Consider the following 15,754-nt stretch of genomic DNA (forward strand, 5'->3'; position numbering starts at 1 on the left):
GAGTCCCTGCCTTACGGCCACAAGGAAGCCCAAAATTTCTGTCGTTAAGCGAGACATCTGTTAAGTGACCTTCGCCCTGCTTTACAGCCTCTTTTGCCACAGTTGTTAAGTGAATCACTGCGGTTTGTAACCAAGTTGTTAAGTGAGTACATGCCAGTTGCCAAGTGTCTGAATTTTGATCACGTGACCCCAGGCAAGCTGCCACGGTCGTAAAGTGTGAAAAACGGTCGTCGGTCACTTTTCCCAGTGCCGTTGTAACTCTGAACGGTCGCTAAACGAAAGGACTACCTGTAAGAGCCAGTGGGAGGCAGAATAAAGGGGCGCACAGATTTCGTGTCCACCCAGCCTTTAATAATAATAATAATAATAATAATAATAATAAGTTGGAAGGGACCTTGGAGGTCATCTAGTCCAACCCCCTGCTAAGGCAGGAAACCCTATACCATTTCAGACCAATGGCTGTCCAGTCTCTTCTTAAAAACCTCCAGGGTTGGAGCATTCACCGCTTCTGGAGGCAGGTTGTTCCACTGGTTAATTGTTCTCACTGTCAGGATGTTTCTCCTTAGTTCTAGGTTGCTTCTCTCCTGGACTAGTTTCCATCCGTTGCTTCTTGTCCTGCCTTCTGGTGCTTTGGAGAATAGCTTGACTCCCTCTTCTTTGGGGCAGCCCCTGAGATATTGGAAGACTGCTATCATGTCACCCCTCACTCTTCTCTTCGTTAAACTACACATACCCAGTTCCAGCAACCGTTCCCTGTATGTTTTAGCCTCCAGTCCCCCAATCATCTTTGTTGCTCTTCTCTGTACTCTTTCTTGCATGGAGCTGAACGTTTCTGGAATTGCGGAAACAGTCATGAAAAGATGCAGAGTGATGTAGAGGTGGGAGATTAAGTAGGCAAAGAAATGCACTCTGGGAAAAATGGGCCCTTCCTAGGAAGATGGACAGCATCTCCGCAGCATTTCAGAGTATATATATATATTTTAAAAAAACCTCAACCTGGAGATGGGAACCGAATTGAAACTTTCCCTAATAGGGACAGTCCCCAACCCTGTGCGTGACAGTTCTTGCGCTTCATCCGTCATTCAAAGACTTCTTGTTCCTTGGTTCTTCCAGATCCTTCAAGGGAGAACTGGTTTTTCTAATCTTAAAGGAATAATTAGAAGGAAATTCAGATAAAGGAGAGGGGGGGAAAAATGGTTCCCACCAGAGTTTAGTACCGTCCTGTGTGGCAAAGCGCCATCTAGTGGTGCCTCTAGGAAACAGCTTGACTTTTCAACCATTACTCTGAATTTTTGAAGCCGGCTAACTTTGGGGTGGCTGAACGCTACTGAGAACGTATGGAAACGGATTAAGTCCGCTAAGTGTACATTCCTATTTCTGGGGAGTTTATTTTCCCCCTGTGTATTTTAACTAGGATGCACTGGGGGTGTGCGCTGCAATCTGCATCTGTTTCCCACTTTTAAGAAAACAGAAATGGTAAAATTGCTTTTTTGTTGTTCTTGTTGTTGTTTAAGTAATGGTTAGAGGTTTCAGATCCCAAACTGCTGGAGCCCTCATGGTGGTTCCCAGTCCTACATGGTAGACCAGATCTGATAACTCTCTCTTTCTCTCTTCCAATATGGCAGTGTTTCTCAACCTCAGCACTTGTTCAGATGACAGGATTCAACTCCCAGAATTCCATGCTGGCTGGGGAATTCTGGGAGCTGAAATCCACACATCTTAAATTTTGACCTGGTCCGTTGGGCAAAATGTATGAGTAGGCATCAGCCTTCAGAGAGACCAGTATCAACCTATAAGTGGCCAAGATGGGGCACTTATAGCAAAATAAGCTATTTTGTGTATGGTGAGGTGTAGACCAAGAAATTGTTTTGTTTTTTTATACCCTTTGTCAGGAGCATTTTTCAGACAAGTAATAAGTCAGTATGTTGGAAAGCCACACAGCATCTTTGTCCTATTACAGGGGTCTTCAAACTTAGCCGTTTTATGACTTGCGGACTTCAATTCCCAGAATTCCTCAGCTGCTCCTGTAGCTTTCTTTCTTTCTTTCTTTCTTTCTTTCTTTCTTTCTTTCTTTCTTTCTTTCTTTCTTTCTTTCTTTCTTTCTTTCTTTCTTTTTATTACTTAAATTTATATACCGCCCTATTCCCGTAGGACTTAGGGTGGTTTACAGGGGAAATTAAAATACATAGCATACAAAATTAAAATCAGTTAAAACAATAATTAAATTACAGTCCCTGAAGTTAAACTAAATCCCAATTAAATTAAAATAAATTAAAACCTGTCAGTCTGGGCCAAACAGCTCGAAGAACCAGATTTTCAAGTCCCGGCGAAATGAGCGAAGGTTGGGGGCAGTCCTGAGTTCCGTGGGAAGTTGGTTCCATATAATTTCCTTCCCTTCTCCATCCCTTCTTCACCTTCCTTTCCTTTCCTTCCCCTCCCCTGCTTTTGCAGGAAATCAAACCATTGATTGCTGATCCCAAGCTGGTGTCATGAAAGTCCTAGTCAAGTGCTTTGGACATCTGCGGTCTCCTTGGGTGTTCCTTCAACAAGCAAAGAGGTGCTTAGCTTCTTTGATCCCCTCATATTATGAAGCTGTTAATCGGGGCGAACAAGAAGTGCCCGAGTACTTCAACTTTGCAAGCGACGTGGTGGACAAATGGACCCAAGAAGAAAAGGTAAACATTTTGCACTCCTTTGGGGGGAAAGGACCACAGCTAGGTAGGGTATGAAGTTGTTAAAATAAAAGTCTTCATCAGGATCCAGTCCAAGCCGGGAATAAACAACAAGGAGACTGCTTGAGAAAGAAGATTTTAGTTTATTGAAGAGGAGAGCCAGACAGAAAGATGGCTCCGGGGGGAATGGTGGGTTTTTATACCTTTTTTGGGCTTTTGTTTGGAGTAGTTCCCATGGCATGAACTTTGACCTGAGTCTGAGTGCGTCTTTCTGGTATTCTGATGGTGGTGGATTATTCCTATTATATCCCAGGGGTCATATCCTGCTTCCCTGGGGCTGTGGCTGTTGACTGTTGGATTTTTTTTGGTGTGAGAGATTGTTGATTCTAGGGATCTTTATCTTTCTAATCCCAGTTTCCTGACTCCAGTCTTTCTGACAAGATTATTACCTCTGCATTTCTGCAGACCTGGTTTCTGTCTGGGGCACAGAGACTTGTGTGTGTGTGTTGGTTTCTGCCTTTAAGATTCTTTGGGGAAATATATTCTGCCTTTCTAATATTTCCTAAAATATTTCTTTCTCTGAATTCTTCCCACAAAGTTATCACTGGAAGCAGGCAAGCTTTGATGTGCCAGTTTCTTTGCTTCCTGGTTAGCTCTTCTTTTCTTTTGCAGTTGACCATGAGATCTTGTTTGGATCAGGACAGGTTTCAGCTGCCCCCTTCTTGAATGTTAACTTCTTGAGTTGCCCCACTAGGATGGAAAGAGAGTCCACAACCCAGCCTTCTGGTGGGTCAGCAATCAGGATGAAGAGGTGAAGTGGAGCTTCAAGGAGTTGGCTTTCTTGTCCCGAAAAGCTGCCAATGTCCTATCTGGTCCTTGCGGCTTCCAAAGAGGGGACAAAGTTATGATCATTCTGCCTCGTATTCCAGAGTGGTGGCTACTCACTCTGGCTTGTATGCGAACAGGTTAGTAAATGTTATAGGGAAGACAACCCTCTGCCTCTGCTTCCAAAGAGTGTGACAAGGATGAGCAGAGCAACTCTTGAGCGAAAGAAAGCTTGCACAGAGTAGTTAAGTTTACACAGCAACCACACAGATACACTGAGGTGTGTGCAAAGTTTTACTTGTGGGATAAGACAATAGCACAGTCCAGGAAAAAACAGTCCAGGTCATACACGAGTAATGAAATGATAGCAGATAACAACAGTCCAAGGATTATCCGATACAGAGTCTTCTTACCAGTCCGTAAGTCAAACACAGCTCTACAGGTTTAGCAAAACAGTAGCAAACCCACAAACCACGATAAACAGCAAGTAACAGCAAGCGAGAGTGAACATAACACAGAGAGAGAAGCTATGTCTCTAGCTCCCTCTTATGGCCGTAGGAAATAGCGCTGGCCAATCATTAGAAGGTATGATGCAATGCATTACTTAGTTAAAGTGATACATTACAGTTCTATAACAATGATACAATAGTAGTTCATATATATTGCCAACCCAACCGGTTAGGCCACAGACATATACCTAACAGAGTGACAGTGGACTTTCCTAAGAGGTGTCCCAGTGGACATCGTTCCTTAAGAATGCCAATGGGCACTCTTCCCAAGAGTGCCAGTGGACATTCCTAAGAAGTGACCAAGTGGACACTCTTCCCGAGAGTGGCAGTGAATGTCCTTATCTATCCATCTCCCAAGGCTCAGTTTCATCTCATGAACTTAGCAATGAGGGATATATTTTTTTTCCAACCTGAGAAAGGCCCAGTCCTCTAGATATGTTAGACCGAACTCTTATTATTATCCTTGGTCAATGTGGCCACATTGGAAAATCCATCAGCTGTCATTGGCCCCAGATAGAGGAACCCAACACTAGCTTCACTTTGTCCATGGAATGGACCCTTCATGTTGGTTTCTCTGATCAGAATAGAATAGAGCTGGAAGGGACCTTGGAGATCTTCTACTCCAGTCCCCTGCTCAAGCAGGAGAACCTATACCATCTCAGACAAGTGACTGGCTAGCCTCTTCTTAAAAACCTCCAGTGATGGAGCCTGCCCACAATTTCTGGAGGCAAAGCTGTTCCACTGGTTGATTGTCCTCGCTGTCAGGAAGTTTCTCCTTAGTTCCAGGTTGCTTCTCTCTTTGATCAGTTTCCAACCATTGTTTCTCGTCCTTCCCTCTGGTGCTTTGGTGAATAATGTGGCCCCCTCTTCATTGTGGCAGCCCCTCAGATACTGGAACATTGCTATCCTGTCTCCCTTATTTCTTCTTTGCTTTAGACTAGCTAAACCCAAGTCCTGCAACCGTTCTGCATGTGTTTTGGTCTCCAGGCCTTTGATCATCTTAGTTGCTCTTCTCTGAATGACTTTCTTCCCTGCTGTTTTTACCTAGGGATTATTTTTATTCCTGGAACACCTCAGTTAACAGCTAAAGACATTTCCTATAGAATTCAAGCTTCCAAAGCCAAAGGCATTGTGGTGGCCGATCAGTCTGTGCTTGCAGTGGATTCAATTACGGCTGAATGCCAGCTTCTGAAAACCAAGCTTGTTGTGTCCAATAGAAACAGAGAGGGCTGGCTGAACTTCAGGGACTTATTGCAGTACGTATTCCATTAAAAGTCAGAACTACATCACCATCGTCTGGGCTGGAATATTATTTTATGAGGGTTTTTTTTAAAATTGGGCAATATAAGAAGCCAGTTTTGGTCTAGTGGTTAAGGCACCAGGCTAGTAAGTGGGAGATCAGGAGTTCAAATCTAGCCTTAGCCAAGAAAGCCAGCTGGGTGACCTTGGGCCAATCACCAGGAGACGGTGAGTTCTAGTCCTGCCTTAGATATGAAAGCCAGCTGGGTGACCTTGGGCCAATCATCAGGAGACAGTGAGTTCTAGTCCTGCCTTAGACATGAAAGCCAGCTGGGTGACTTTGGGACAATCATCAGGAGACAGTGAGTTCTAGTCCTGCCTTAGACATGAAAGCCAGCTGGGTGACCTTGGGCCAATCATCAGGAGACAGTGAGTTCTAGTCCTGCCTTAGACATGAAAGCCAGCTGGGTGACTTTGGGACAATCATCAGGAGACAGTGAGTTCTAGTCCTGCCTTAGACATGAAAGCCAGCTGGGTGACTTTGGGACAATCATCAGGAGACAGTGAGTTCTAGTCCTGCCTTAGGCACGAATACCGGCTGTATGGCTTTGGACAAGGCATTCTCTCTCAGCCCAACCCATCTTGCAAATGTGGTGATGAAAATAGGAGGGGGGGGGAAAGAATATTAGATAGGTTTTTGCCACCTTGAGTTGCTTACAAAAATTATAAAGGCAGGATATAAATTAAATAAATAGGAACCAAGGTTGGCTCTTTTTAACGATCAGCTGTCCCACATTCCTTAAGTTCTGGTTGTAAATATCTGCATCACATGCTTGACTAAGATGCTCTGAATTTCTTGGAAGAGTTACAGACGTTGCCTTCCAGCTGTGCAGAAACTTCCCAAAATTCCACTCGTGATCTATATAAATCCCAATTATGAAAGATACTTCCCAGTCACCCACCCCCAATGTCCCTTTCCAATCTAATTACATATCAATAATAATAATCTGCTTGTTTTCCAGAGCAGCCCCTGGTGACCACGATTGTGTAAAGTTGAGAAGTGAAGAGTTAATGCTGATCTACTTTACAAGCGGAAGCACTGGATCTCCCAAAATGGTGGAACATTCCCACTGTAGTTATGGCATTGGATTTGCATCCAGTGGCAGGTAGTATCAGGGCATGGTTTTGAAGTCCTGGATTATTTATTTAGTTATGACTTGACTTGACTTGACTTCACATTCTGGTCCCGAAGTGGTCATAATTCAAGGACTACTTGTACATTATTATTATTTTTTCGAGCAGGCACTGGATGAATCTGTCTCCTTCAACTGTTTTCTGGAATACTTCAGATCCAGGATGGGTAAAGACTGCTTGGAGCAACTTATTCGCCCCATGGATCCATGGGTCTTGTGTCTTTGTGCATCACCTGCCTCAGTTTGAACCTACACTCATATTAAATGTAAGCATGTCCATTTTATATGCCAATGACCTGGAAGTATGTAGACGTAATGGGAAATCAGACGTTCTCCTTGTGCAATTCATTATACCCCTCCAGCCATCATGGCCTGTAGAGATGAATGCTGGCTTACCAATATACGGTGAACAAGAATCTTAATTCTGAGATGATGATGATGATGGTTGTTGTTGTTGTTGTTGTTGTTGTTATTATTATTATTATTATTATTATTATTATTATTATTATTATTATTATTATTATTATTATTGGAGAAGGAGAAATATGGGATCCTTGATGCTCTCTGAGCTTGCTTGTTTCCTTGCAGATGTTTCATTACTAAACTAGGTAACATCATCCAAACATCATCCATGCTAGACTGATGATGCACTGATGATGGTACCTGGTTTGGTAATGAAACGTCTGCAAGAAAACAGTCAAGCTCAGAGAGCACCAAGGACCCCCACAGGCCAACATTGTTGAGTATAGAATTTTAGACAGAGGCAACAACTGTTCCTAAACTTGACTTTTGGATTTAGCATGTTGTATGATTGCAGCTCTGCCTGTCTTAAACTTCAGGCTGGGTCATTTCCATCTTAGGGAAGCCCCCAGGTCAAATCTGATTGCACATTACCTTGATTGCACGTTCATTTTCTTCATGTTGATTGCATATGCCTTTCATCCATCTAGACTCTGGCAAAGTATCCAATAACAACTTTCTGTACAGCTCCTACAGCATATAGGATGATGGTTCAGCATAATGCCACCAGGTACTTTTTGTCACAAAGCTTGAACATGAAAATGGAAAGTCTAGAAATTTAATGGAATTTTCTAGGTTCTGTTTGGGTTTTTTTGCTTTGTTGTCATTACTATGAACTTGCATGGGACAGTCCTTATTTTCTCACTAATCCTCAATTTGGAAGGATGGCCCTCTTAAAATTGGGGTAATATAATTTCCTAAGGTTGCCTTCTTGCACAACTGAACATGTAGCCCCTATAGTGAATATGTCTTGCATTATGAAGGAGGTGTGAATGTGAGGATTCCATTCTTGGACCCCTTTTACCTGGGATTTCAAACCCAGATAAATAGGCAATATTCACGCTACCATGAGTTGCTAAGATGACCACAAATAAATGTCAATCTGTTGTGATTCAGGGTCAGCCTGTGGGTTCGGCAGTTGGGTCAGATGACTCAGAGGAGGAGGAGGGGGGTGTTGAAGACCTTGCTGAGGGGATTGGACAGCTTGATGAGAGCCCCCAGCAAGGCCCCTCTCATCTGGTCACGATGCAGACCCAGCTGTGTGAGCCTGACAGCGTGGATGAAGATGACCCACAGCTGGCCCTGTTCAAGGACGCCCGACGCAGGAGGCAGTCAATCAGGAGTAAACAGAGGAAGGCAATGGGGCACCTCAGAAGGAGGCACAGAGAGGCCACGCCCTGAACTGTATTTAAGGGGAATGTGTGGGAGGGCTGGTTTGCTGAAGGCAACCGCTTGGATTGTTCCTGCTTCTTAGCTCGTGTTTTATGGTTGGTGTCTTGTCTTGCTCTGTTTTATGTGAATAAATTTGGCAGGCGTAATTCCAGCCTCTTGCCGTTTGTAAAGGGGTTGTCCCTGCCTTCTCTGCAGGGGCCAGTAGCAGGCTGGTACAGAACACAATCTTCAGGTTAAGCTCCATCCTTGGTGATGGAGCAGCGGGATGGAGATCAATGATTGTCTTCTTTGGGCAGCAAAAGTCGCATTTCCTTCCAAATGTAAGCAAAATCAACTGGCTGAAGAAAAAGTGAATTATTTATTGACTCTTGTTTCTTTTCAAGCTATAAATTCAGAAGCTTGAAGCACTGCGTGACTGGTGGGGAGCCACTCAATCCGGAAGTGTTTGAGCAGTGGAAGATTCAGACTGGGTTGGATATCCATGAAGGATACGGACAAACTGAAACGGTATATTCATTTCGATAAAGAACATCTGCAGTTCAACGGTGAAACTTTGGTGCTTTATAAGCTTGGTTGTTTGCTTTTGGACGTTTCATTATCCAACTAGGTCATTATCCAGCTAGTGAGCGTGGCCTGTTTCTATGCAGCATCTTGTCCTGTCAATGTTGTTGGGGAAAGTAATTTTCTGCCTGGTAGTTCCTTAATTAGGGTATTGTTTTCCACTAGATTAACAGAGGGATAGAATCAAGATCACGTGAAGTATTAATACCACTTTCCAGCGCCTTGGTAAGGCCACACCTGGAATACTGCATCCAGTTTTGATCACCACGATGTAAAAAAGATGTTGAGACTCTGGAAAGAGGGCAGAGAAGAACAACGAAGATGATCGGGGGACTGGAGGCTAAAACATATAAGGAACGGTTGCTGGAATTGGGTATGTCTAGCTTAATGAAGGGAAGGACCAGGGGTGACAGGATAGCAGTCTTCCAGTATCTCAGGGGCTGCCCCAAAGAAGAGGGAGTCAAGCTATTCTCCAAAGTGCCTGAAGGCAGGAGAAGAAGCAACGGATGGAAACTAACCAAAGAGAGAAGCAACCTAGAACTAAGGAGAAACTTCCTGACAGTTAGAACAATTAACCAGTGGAACAGCCTGCCTCCAGAACCGGTGAATGCTCCAACACTGGACGTTTTTAAGAAGAGACTGGACAGCCATTGGCCTGAAATGGGATAGGGTTTGCCTGGTGTTAATCCCTGCTTATCTGGGTAGTGATTGCTAGAGAGGATGTATTTTCTTTTTGTTTCTTGGGTTTTTTATTGTCTCTTTTGAAGAGTTTATTAATTATTTCTATGTGTCTCCCCACCAACACTTCACAAGGCAAGCTAGTGTATATAAACAGGGAACAAACCCCCATGCTCTCTCGAACTGATGAGGTTAGCTGGTCAGGTAATGAAATGTCTGCAAGCCAACCTCAGAGAGCACTGAGGACTCAACTGTATATTCGTTTTAATTGCCTTCAAAGTTGGGTCTGATCCCATCCCATTCAGTCTGAACATGGGTCCTGACACCTTGTGTCCCATCCTGCTCTTTCTTGCAGGTAACCATCTGTGCTAATGTCCAAGGAATGAAAATTAAGCCAGGATCCTTGGGGAAGGCATCTCCACCCTATGATGTCCAGGTAAGAAGGACCAATTTTGATATTCAGTGCACAAAATACCATTTTTAAAGGCTGTATTTTTTTCTGTTGTGGTCATTCATGTCATACTCTTTATGGCTCTGCTTTTTGCTGGTCACCTCGAAGAGAAAAACAATGTACTGTACAGGTAGTCTTTCACTGAACATCACAATTGGGACCCAAAGCAAGCCGGTTGTTTCAATGAACAGCACCCGATTTTGCAACCTTTCCCACCCCCACTCCCCCCAAGGTCGTTGTTAAGCAAATTGCTGCAGCTGTTAACTGAAACATGTCATTAAGTGAGTCTGGCATGCCTCATTGAGTTTGCTTGTCAGAAGTCATCTGGGAAGGTCACAAATAGTGATTAGACATTTGACCGGGATCATATAAAGACTCTTGACTTGGGCAAGGAGTTGGACTAGAACAGGCGTCTTCAAATGTGGCCCTTTGATGACTTGTGGACTTGAACTCCCAGAATTCCTCAGCCAGCGTGGCTGGCTGAGGAATTCTGGGAGTTGAAGTCCACAAGTCATCAAAGGGCCACGTTTGAAGACCCCTGGACTATAAGACCTCTAACAATAAATGCAATCAGAGCAATACTTTATTTATTTGCCGTATTTCTACACTGCCCAGCTCACCCAAGGGATACTTTGCTTTTATTTCTGAAGGTGGTGGATGAGGAAGGAAATATTCAGCCCCCTGGGAAAGAAGGAGATATGGCTATCAGAATCAAACCCAAAAGACCATTTTGTCTTTTCTTGAAGTACACAGTAAGTATGATTTATTCATTTTTTTAACATAAAAAGTTAAAGGTTCCCCCGCACATGCGTGCTAGTCATTTCCGACTCTAGGGGCCGGTGGTCATCTCCGTTTCAAAGCCGAAGAGCCAGCGCTTGTCCGAGGATGTCTCCGCAGTCATGTGGCCGGCATGACTAGACGCCAAAGGCGCACGGAACGCTGTTACCTTCCCACCGTAGTGGTCCCTATTTTTCTACTTGCATTTTTACGTGCTTTCGAACTGCTAGGTTGGCAGAAGCTGGGATGAGTAACAGGCGCCCACTCTGTTACGCGGCACTCGGGATTCGACCCGCCAAACCGCCGACCTTCTGATTGACAAGCTCAGCGTCCTAACCCACTGAGCCACTGCGTCCCTTCTTTTTTTTTTAACATACATGTCAATAAATGGGATTACTATACATTTATTCCAGGTTGTATAGTTTATACTGGACTTAGGCAAGAAAAACTAAATGCACAGGTATGGAAGAGGTGGTGCCTTGCTCAATAGCAGTAACGGTGAGAGGGATCTCAGAGTCCTAGTGAACCACCACTTAAGTATGAGCCAGCCGTGTGCTGCAGCTGCCAAAAAAGCCAACGCAATCCTAGGCTGCATCAAAAGAGAGATGGCATCAAGATCGCGTGAAGTGTTCATGCCGCTTTATAGTGGACTAGTGAGGTCACACTTGGAATACTGCATCCAGTTCTGATCACCAGGATACAAAAAGAAAGAAGCCCTAACAAGTCCTTCTTCAACTCTCAGCATTTTAAGCGATGGCCACACTAGCTGAAAAATTGCCAGAGTTGTAGCCTGCATAACGGGAAAGGCCTTGAAACTAGACATGCGAGGTCACGGACTCAACGCTTGATTTTTTCCAGGATAGCCCTGAGAAAACGGCAGCCACCGAACGTGGGGATTTTTACATCACAGGTGACAGAGCGATCAAGGATGAAGAAGGCTATTTTTGGTTTGTTGGGCGAGCAGATGACATCATCAATTCTTCTGGGTAGGCTTCCTGCACTAGACCTAAGTTGGTTTCTTTCCTTGACCGTTTGCAGAAGAGTTAAAAACCACAACTTCTGCCTTAGGTACCGCATTGGTCCTTTTGAAGTGGAGAGCGCTTTGATCGAACACCCAGCAGTGGTCGAGTCGGCTGTGGTCAGCAGTCCGGATCCTATCAGAGGAGAGGTAAGCTAGGCCCTAACACCACACATTATCCCGCAGAAGAGAATATGTGTAGCTCAGGGTTCAGCTGTGGGGTCCTTGGTGCTCTCTGAGCTTGGGGGTTTTCTTGCAGATGTTTCATGACCCGACTAGGTAACATCATCAGTGCTAGAAGGGAGTTGGGTTTGTGGAGAGGAGGAGGAGGAGGACTGTGGGATCCTTGGTGCTCTCTGAGCTTGGGGGTTTTCTTGCAGATGTTTCATGACCCGACTAGGTAACATCATCAGTGCTAGAAGGGAGTGGGGGTTGAAGGAGAGAGGAGGAGGAGGAGGAGGAGGAGGACTGTGGGGTCCTTGGTGCTCTCTGAGCTTGGGGGTTTTCTTGCAGACATTTCATGACCCAACTCAGTAATAACATCAGCTCAACTAGGAAACCTGACTAGGTTGCATCACTCCCTCCCCCTGATGATGTTATGGCATCCAGTTAGGCAACCACATGTCTGCAAGCCAACAAAAGCATCAAGAGCTCAACAAATCATATTACACATACAAAGAAATACCCTGTAATGTGAACAAATCAATGTCAGTTGAACACTACCTGTAATTGGCCACTCCTCCAGAACTGTTTCTCAGCCAATACGAGAGAAACAACTGCAAGGAAGAAGGACAGAAGTCAGCTCTTGGGAAAAAAAATGAATAGAAAATAGGTCCAGTAGAAAATAATGCTCCTGGAAAGCCTACGAGAGCAGACTTGAATGGTGGGCCCACCTGCATTGGCTCACCTGAGCCACGATTAAGGTAATTCATGGACCAGCTTTATAACCTGTTGCTCAAGGCGTTCACTCCCATGTATGTTTGTGCCCATACAGGTGGTGAAAGCATTCATCATCTTGTCTCCTGCTTTTCTGTCCCGCAACCCAGAGGCGTTAATCCAAGAACTTCAGGACCATGTGAAAAAATCTACCGCTCCATATAAATATCCCAGGAAGGCAAGTCTGAGTAGGAAAGTTGAGGACGGGAATGATGGGAATGAGGAATAACTGAGGGCTATTTACCTCTGGGTTGATGAATTGATGTTTGGTAGCTTTGGAAAATGCAGCAGAGGTGAGGTGTCCACCAGCCCTTCAAGGTGTCGGTTGGTCCAGCGCGTAAGTGATGGGATTTGAGAGCCTGATTTATAAGCTCTTCTCTACAAGTGAAAGATCGCTCTTGCAGTCTAGCCATATGTCTGAATTGGTAAGCAAACATGCAATCAAGTTGAGGATAATAATAATAATAATAATAATAATAATAATAATAATAATAATAATAATAATAATAAATAATAAATAATAATAATAATAATAATAATAATAATAATAATAATAATAATTATTATTATTATTATTATTATTATTATTATTATTATTATTATTATTATTATTATTATTATTATTATTATTATTTTATTTGTATACTGCCCTTCTCCCGAAGGACTCAGGGCGGTGAACAGGGCAAACATATAAAAATACAAAGGTACAAAAGTTAAAAGAGAGATGAAACAACTGCCCAGGCTAAAACAATAGGTAAAAATATTTAGAATAAAATCCCAACCCATCCCCCATCAGGCCAGGCCGGCTTGTTCGAACAAATGTGTCTTGAGATCGCGCCAGAAGGAGCGAAGATTAATGGGGACTGAAATGTGGGCTGACTCTTGGCAGCGTTGTCAGATTAATTTCCCTTTGCCTTCTTTATTTTATTTTATTTTTTATTTTATTAAATTTTATTTCCTTGCCTAGCCAACAGTTCTGGGATTTCCAGGTGCCCTTTCCCTCCAAAATCCACTGAGTTTCAGGGCTGCCACTACGGGCTGAAAAAGAAAAGCTTTTATTTATTTATTTTTAAATTTCCCCAAACAGATAGAATTTGTCCAAGAGCTTCCCAAAACAGCAGCTGGAAAAATTCAACGGAGTATCTTGCGGAAACAAGAATGGAACCAAGTCAAGCTCAACCGTCCCAAATAAAATACTTTTTTCCCCCATTCTGTGCTGTCCCGTTTTCATTCATTCGTTCAGCTAATCTCAATGTACACATGTTGTACTTTGACAATAAAGGTTTATTATTATTATTTTATTATTTTATTATTATTCCAAGCCAATTGATTCCGTGCTAAAAGGTTCTGAGTCAAATTTGGGGTCCTTGGTGGGTGGCACTCAAAAGAATGAGTTGTTCTTATAATTACGGGCTGATCTGGAAAGATAAAGGGACGCGGTGGCTCAGTGGGTTAGGACGCTGAGCTTGTCAATCAGAAGGTCGGCAGTTTGGCGGGTCGAATCCCGAGTGCCGCGTAGTAGAGTTGAGCGCCTGTTACGTGTCCCAGCTTCTGCCAACCTAGCAGTTCGAAAGCACGTAAAAATGCAAGTAGAAAAATAGGGACCGCTACGGTGGGAAGGTAACAGCGTTCCGTGCGCCTTTGGCGTCTAGTCATGCCGGCCACATGACCACGGAGGCGTCCTCGGACAAGCGCTGGCTCTTCGGCTTTGAAACGGAGATGAGCACCGGCCCCTAGAGTCGGAAACGACTAGCACGCATGTGCGGGGGAACCTTTACCTTTACCTTTTTATGGAAAGATACAATATGGTTGGTTGGTTGATTTTCATGACAGGGAAGAACAGCAGTAATTGAGACTATCATCTTTCAGTTGTGGGTTTAATTACGTGTAGTCCTCAACTTACAAGAGTTTGTTTAGTGACCGTTTGAAGTTACAACGGCACTCCAAAAAAGTCAGTTACGACTGTTTTTCACACTTCTGACCGTTGCAGCCTCCCCAGGGTCACGTGATCGAAATTCAGATGCTGAGCAACTGGTTCATATTTACGACGGTTGTCATGTCCCCTTTTGTGACCTCCTGACAAGCAAAGTCAATGGGGAAGCTGGATTCGCTTAACAACGGGGTTACTCATTTAAGGTCTGCCCTGATTCACTTAACAACTGTGGCATAAAAAAAAGTCGCAAAGGGGGGCAAAGCTCAGTTAACAAATGTCTCACTTAGCGAGAGAACTTCTGGGGTCAGTTGAGCTTGTAAGTTGAGGACTACGTATATTTCTTTCCGCCAGTCTTTTTTCCTAACGTGAAATTTATTTCCTGAATAGTTTGACGAGCGAAGGCCTAATAGCCGATAAAAAAAAATAAACAGTGAAACTACCTTGATTAAGAACGCCAAGCTGGATATCCCAAACCGTAGCATAAACATTCAAAATGAACGTTCTTGGAAAACCTGGAGATGATGCAACAAGTTGGACAAGTATTAGGAACAAGCCCAGCTCAACAAACGTCCCCACATTTTATTTATTTTTTTATTTTTATTTTATTTTATTTTTATTGCATTTATATCCCGCCCTTCTCCAAAGACTCAGGGCGGCTTACAAGCTCAGCAGTAGCCTTCATTCTATGTATATGCCTGCTTATTAGGGCTTTCACACACACCCCAAGTGGCGTTATTACAAAGTCAGCTTAATTGCCCCCAACAATCTGGGTCCTCATTTTACCTACCTGGAAGGATGGAAGGCTGAGTCAACCTTGAGCCTGGTGGGATGCGAACCTGCACTAATTGCAGGCAGCTGGTGTTACTTAAGGAGGCATTAGCCCACTGCTCCACCAAGGAGCATTAATTTCATTAATAAAATGAAATTTTTATTAATAACCCAATGTGAAACCCAGTCTAAACACCTGGCTGACTTTGCGACCAACATAATAATTGCGTTCATCATGAATTTCTCCTCTCAACTTTATCTCCTGTTCAATTGCTTTTGAATCATGAATATCACCATCCACATTTTTTTTGTTTGGGTTAATTTCACTGCATTGGGTTATATGCTAGCTTTAACTTTATTTTTTTATTTTTCCCCCTTCTGATTTTTAATGGCTTGTTTTAGTATAATTCAATATTTATGCAAACAGCCATGAGGCTTTTGTCCATAGCATGTCAAAGTTGAGTAAATGGAACATGCTGAAATGCAGCTCTAGAACTAAGTA

At 43.5% G+C, this 15,754-nt stretch overlaps 1 protein-coding gene across 1 annotated transcript; it reads left to right on the forward strand.

Moving 5' to 3' along the window:
* Window positions 1-2,489: 2,489 nt before the first annotated feature.
* Window positions 2,490-13,798, forward strand: LOC310646386 (acyl-coenzyme A synthetase ACSM5, mitochondrial-like; the record flags this gene model as incomplete). The annotated part of the gene is made up of 13 exons (XM_083372806.1): window positions 2,490-2,675; window positions 3,427-3,637; window positions 5,055-5,262; window positions 6,268-6,411; window positions 6,548-6,704; window positions 7,389-7,468; window positions 8,514-8,637; window positions 9,725-9,805; window positions 10,471-10,572; window positions 11,456-11,583; window positions 11,666-11,765; window positions 12,610-12,729; window positions 13,639-13,798. The coding sequence occupies 13 exons, from the start codon at window positions 2,490-2,492 to the stop codon at window positions 13,741-13,743; spliced, it is 1,746 nt and encodes a 581-aa protein (XP_083228932.1). The 3' UTR covers window positions 13,744-13,798.
* Between the last annotated feature and the right edge of the window lie 1,956 nt (window positions 13,799-15,754).

The sequence above is a fragment of the Vipera ursinii genome (genome assembly GCF_947247035.1).
Source record: "Vipera ursinii genome assembly, chromosome: 13".
In the NCBI taxonomy this organism is placed as follows: Eukaryota; Metazoa; Chordata; class Lepidosauria; order Squamata; family Viperidae; genus Vipera; species Vipera ursinii.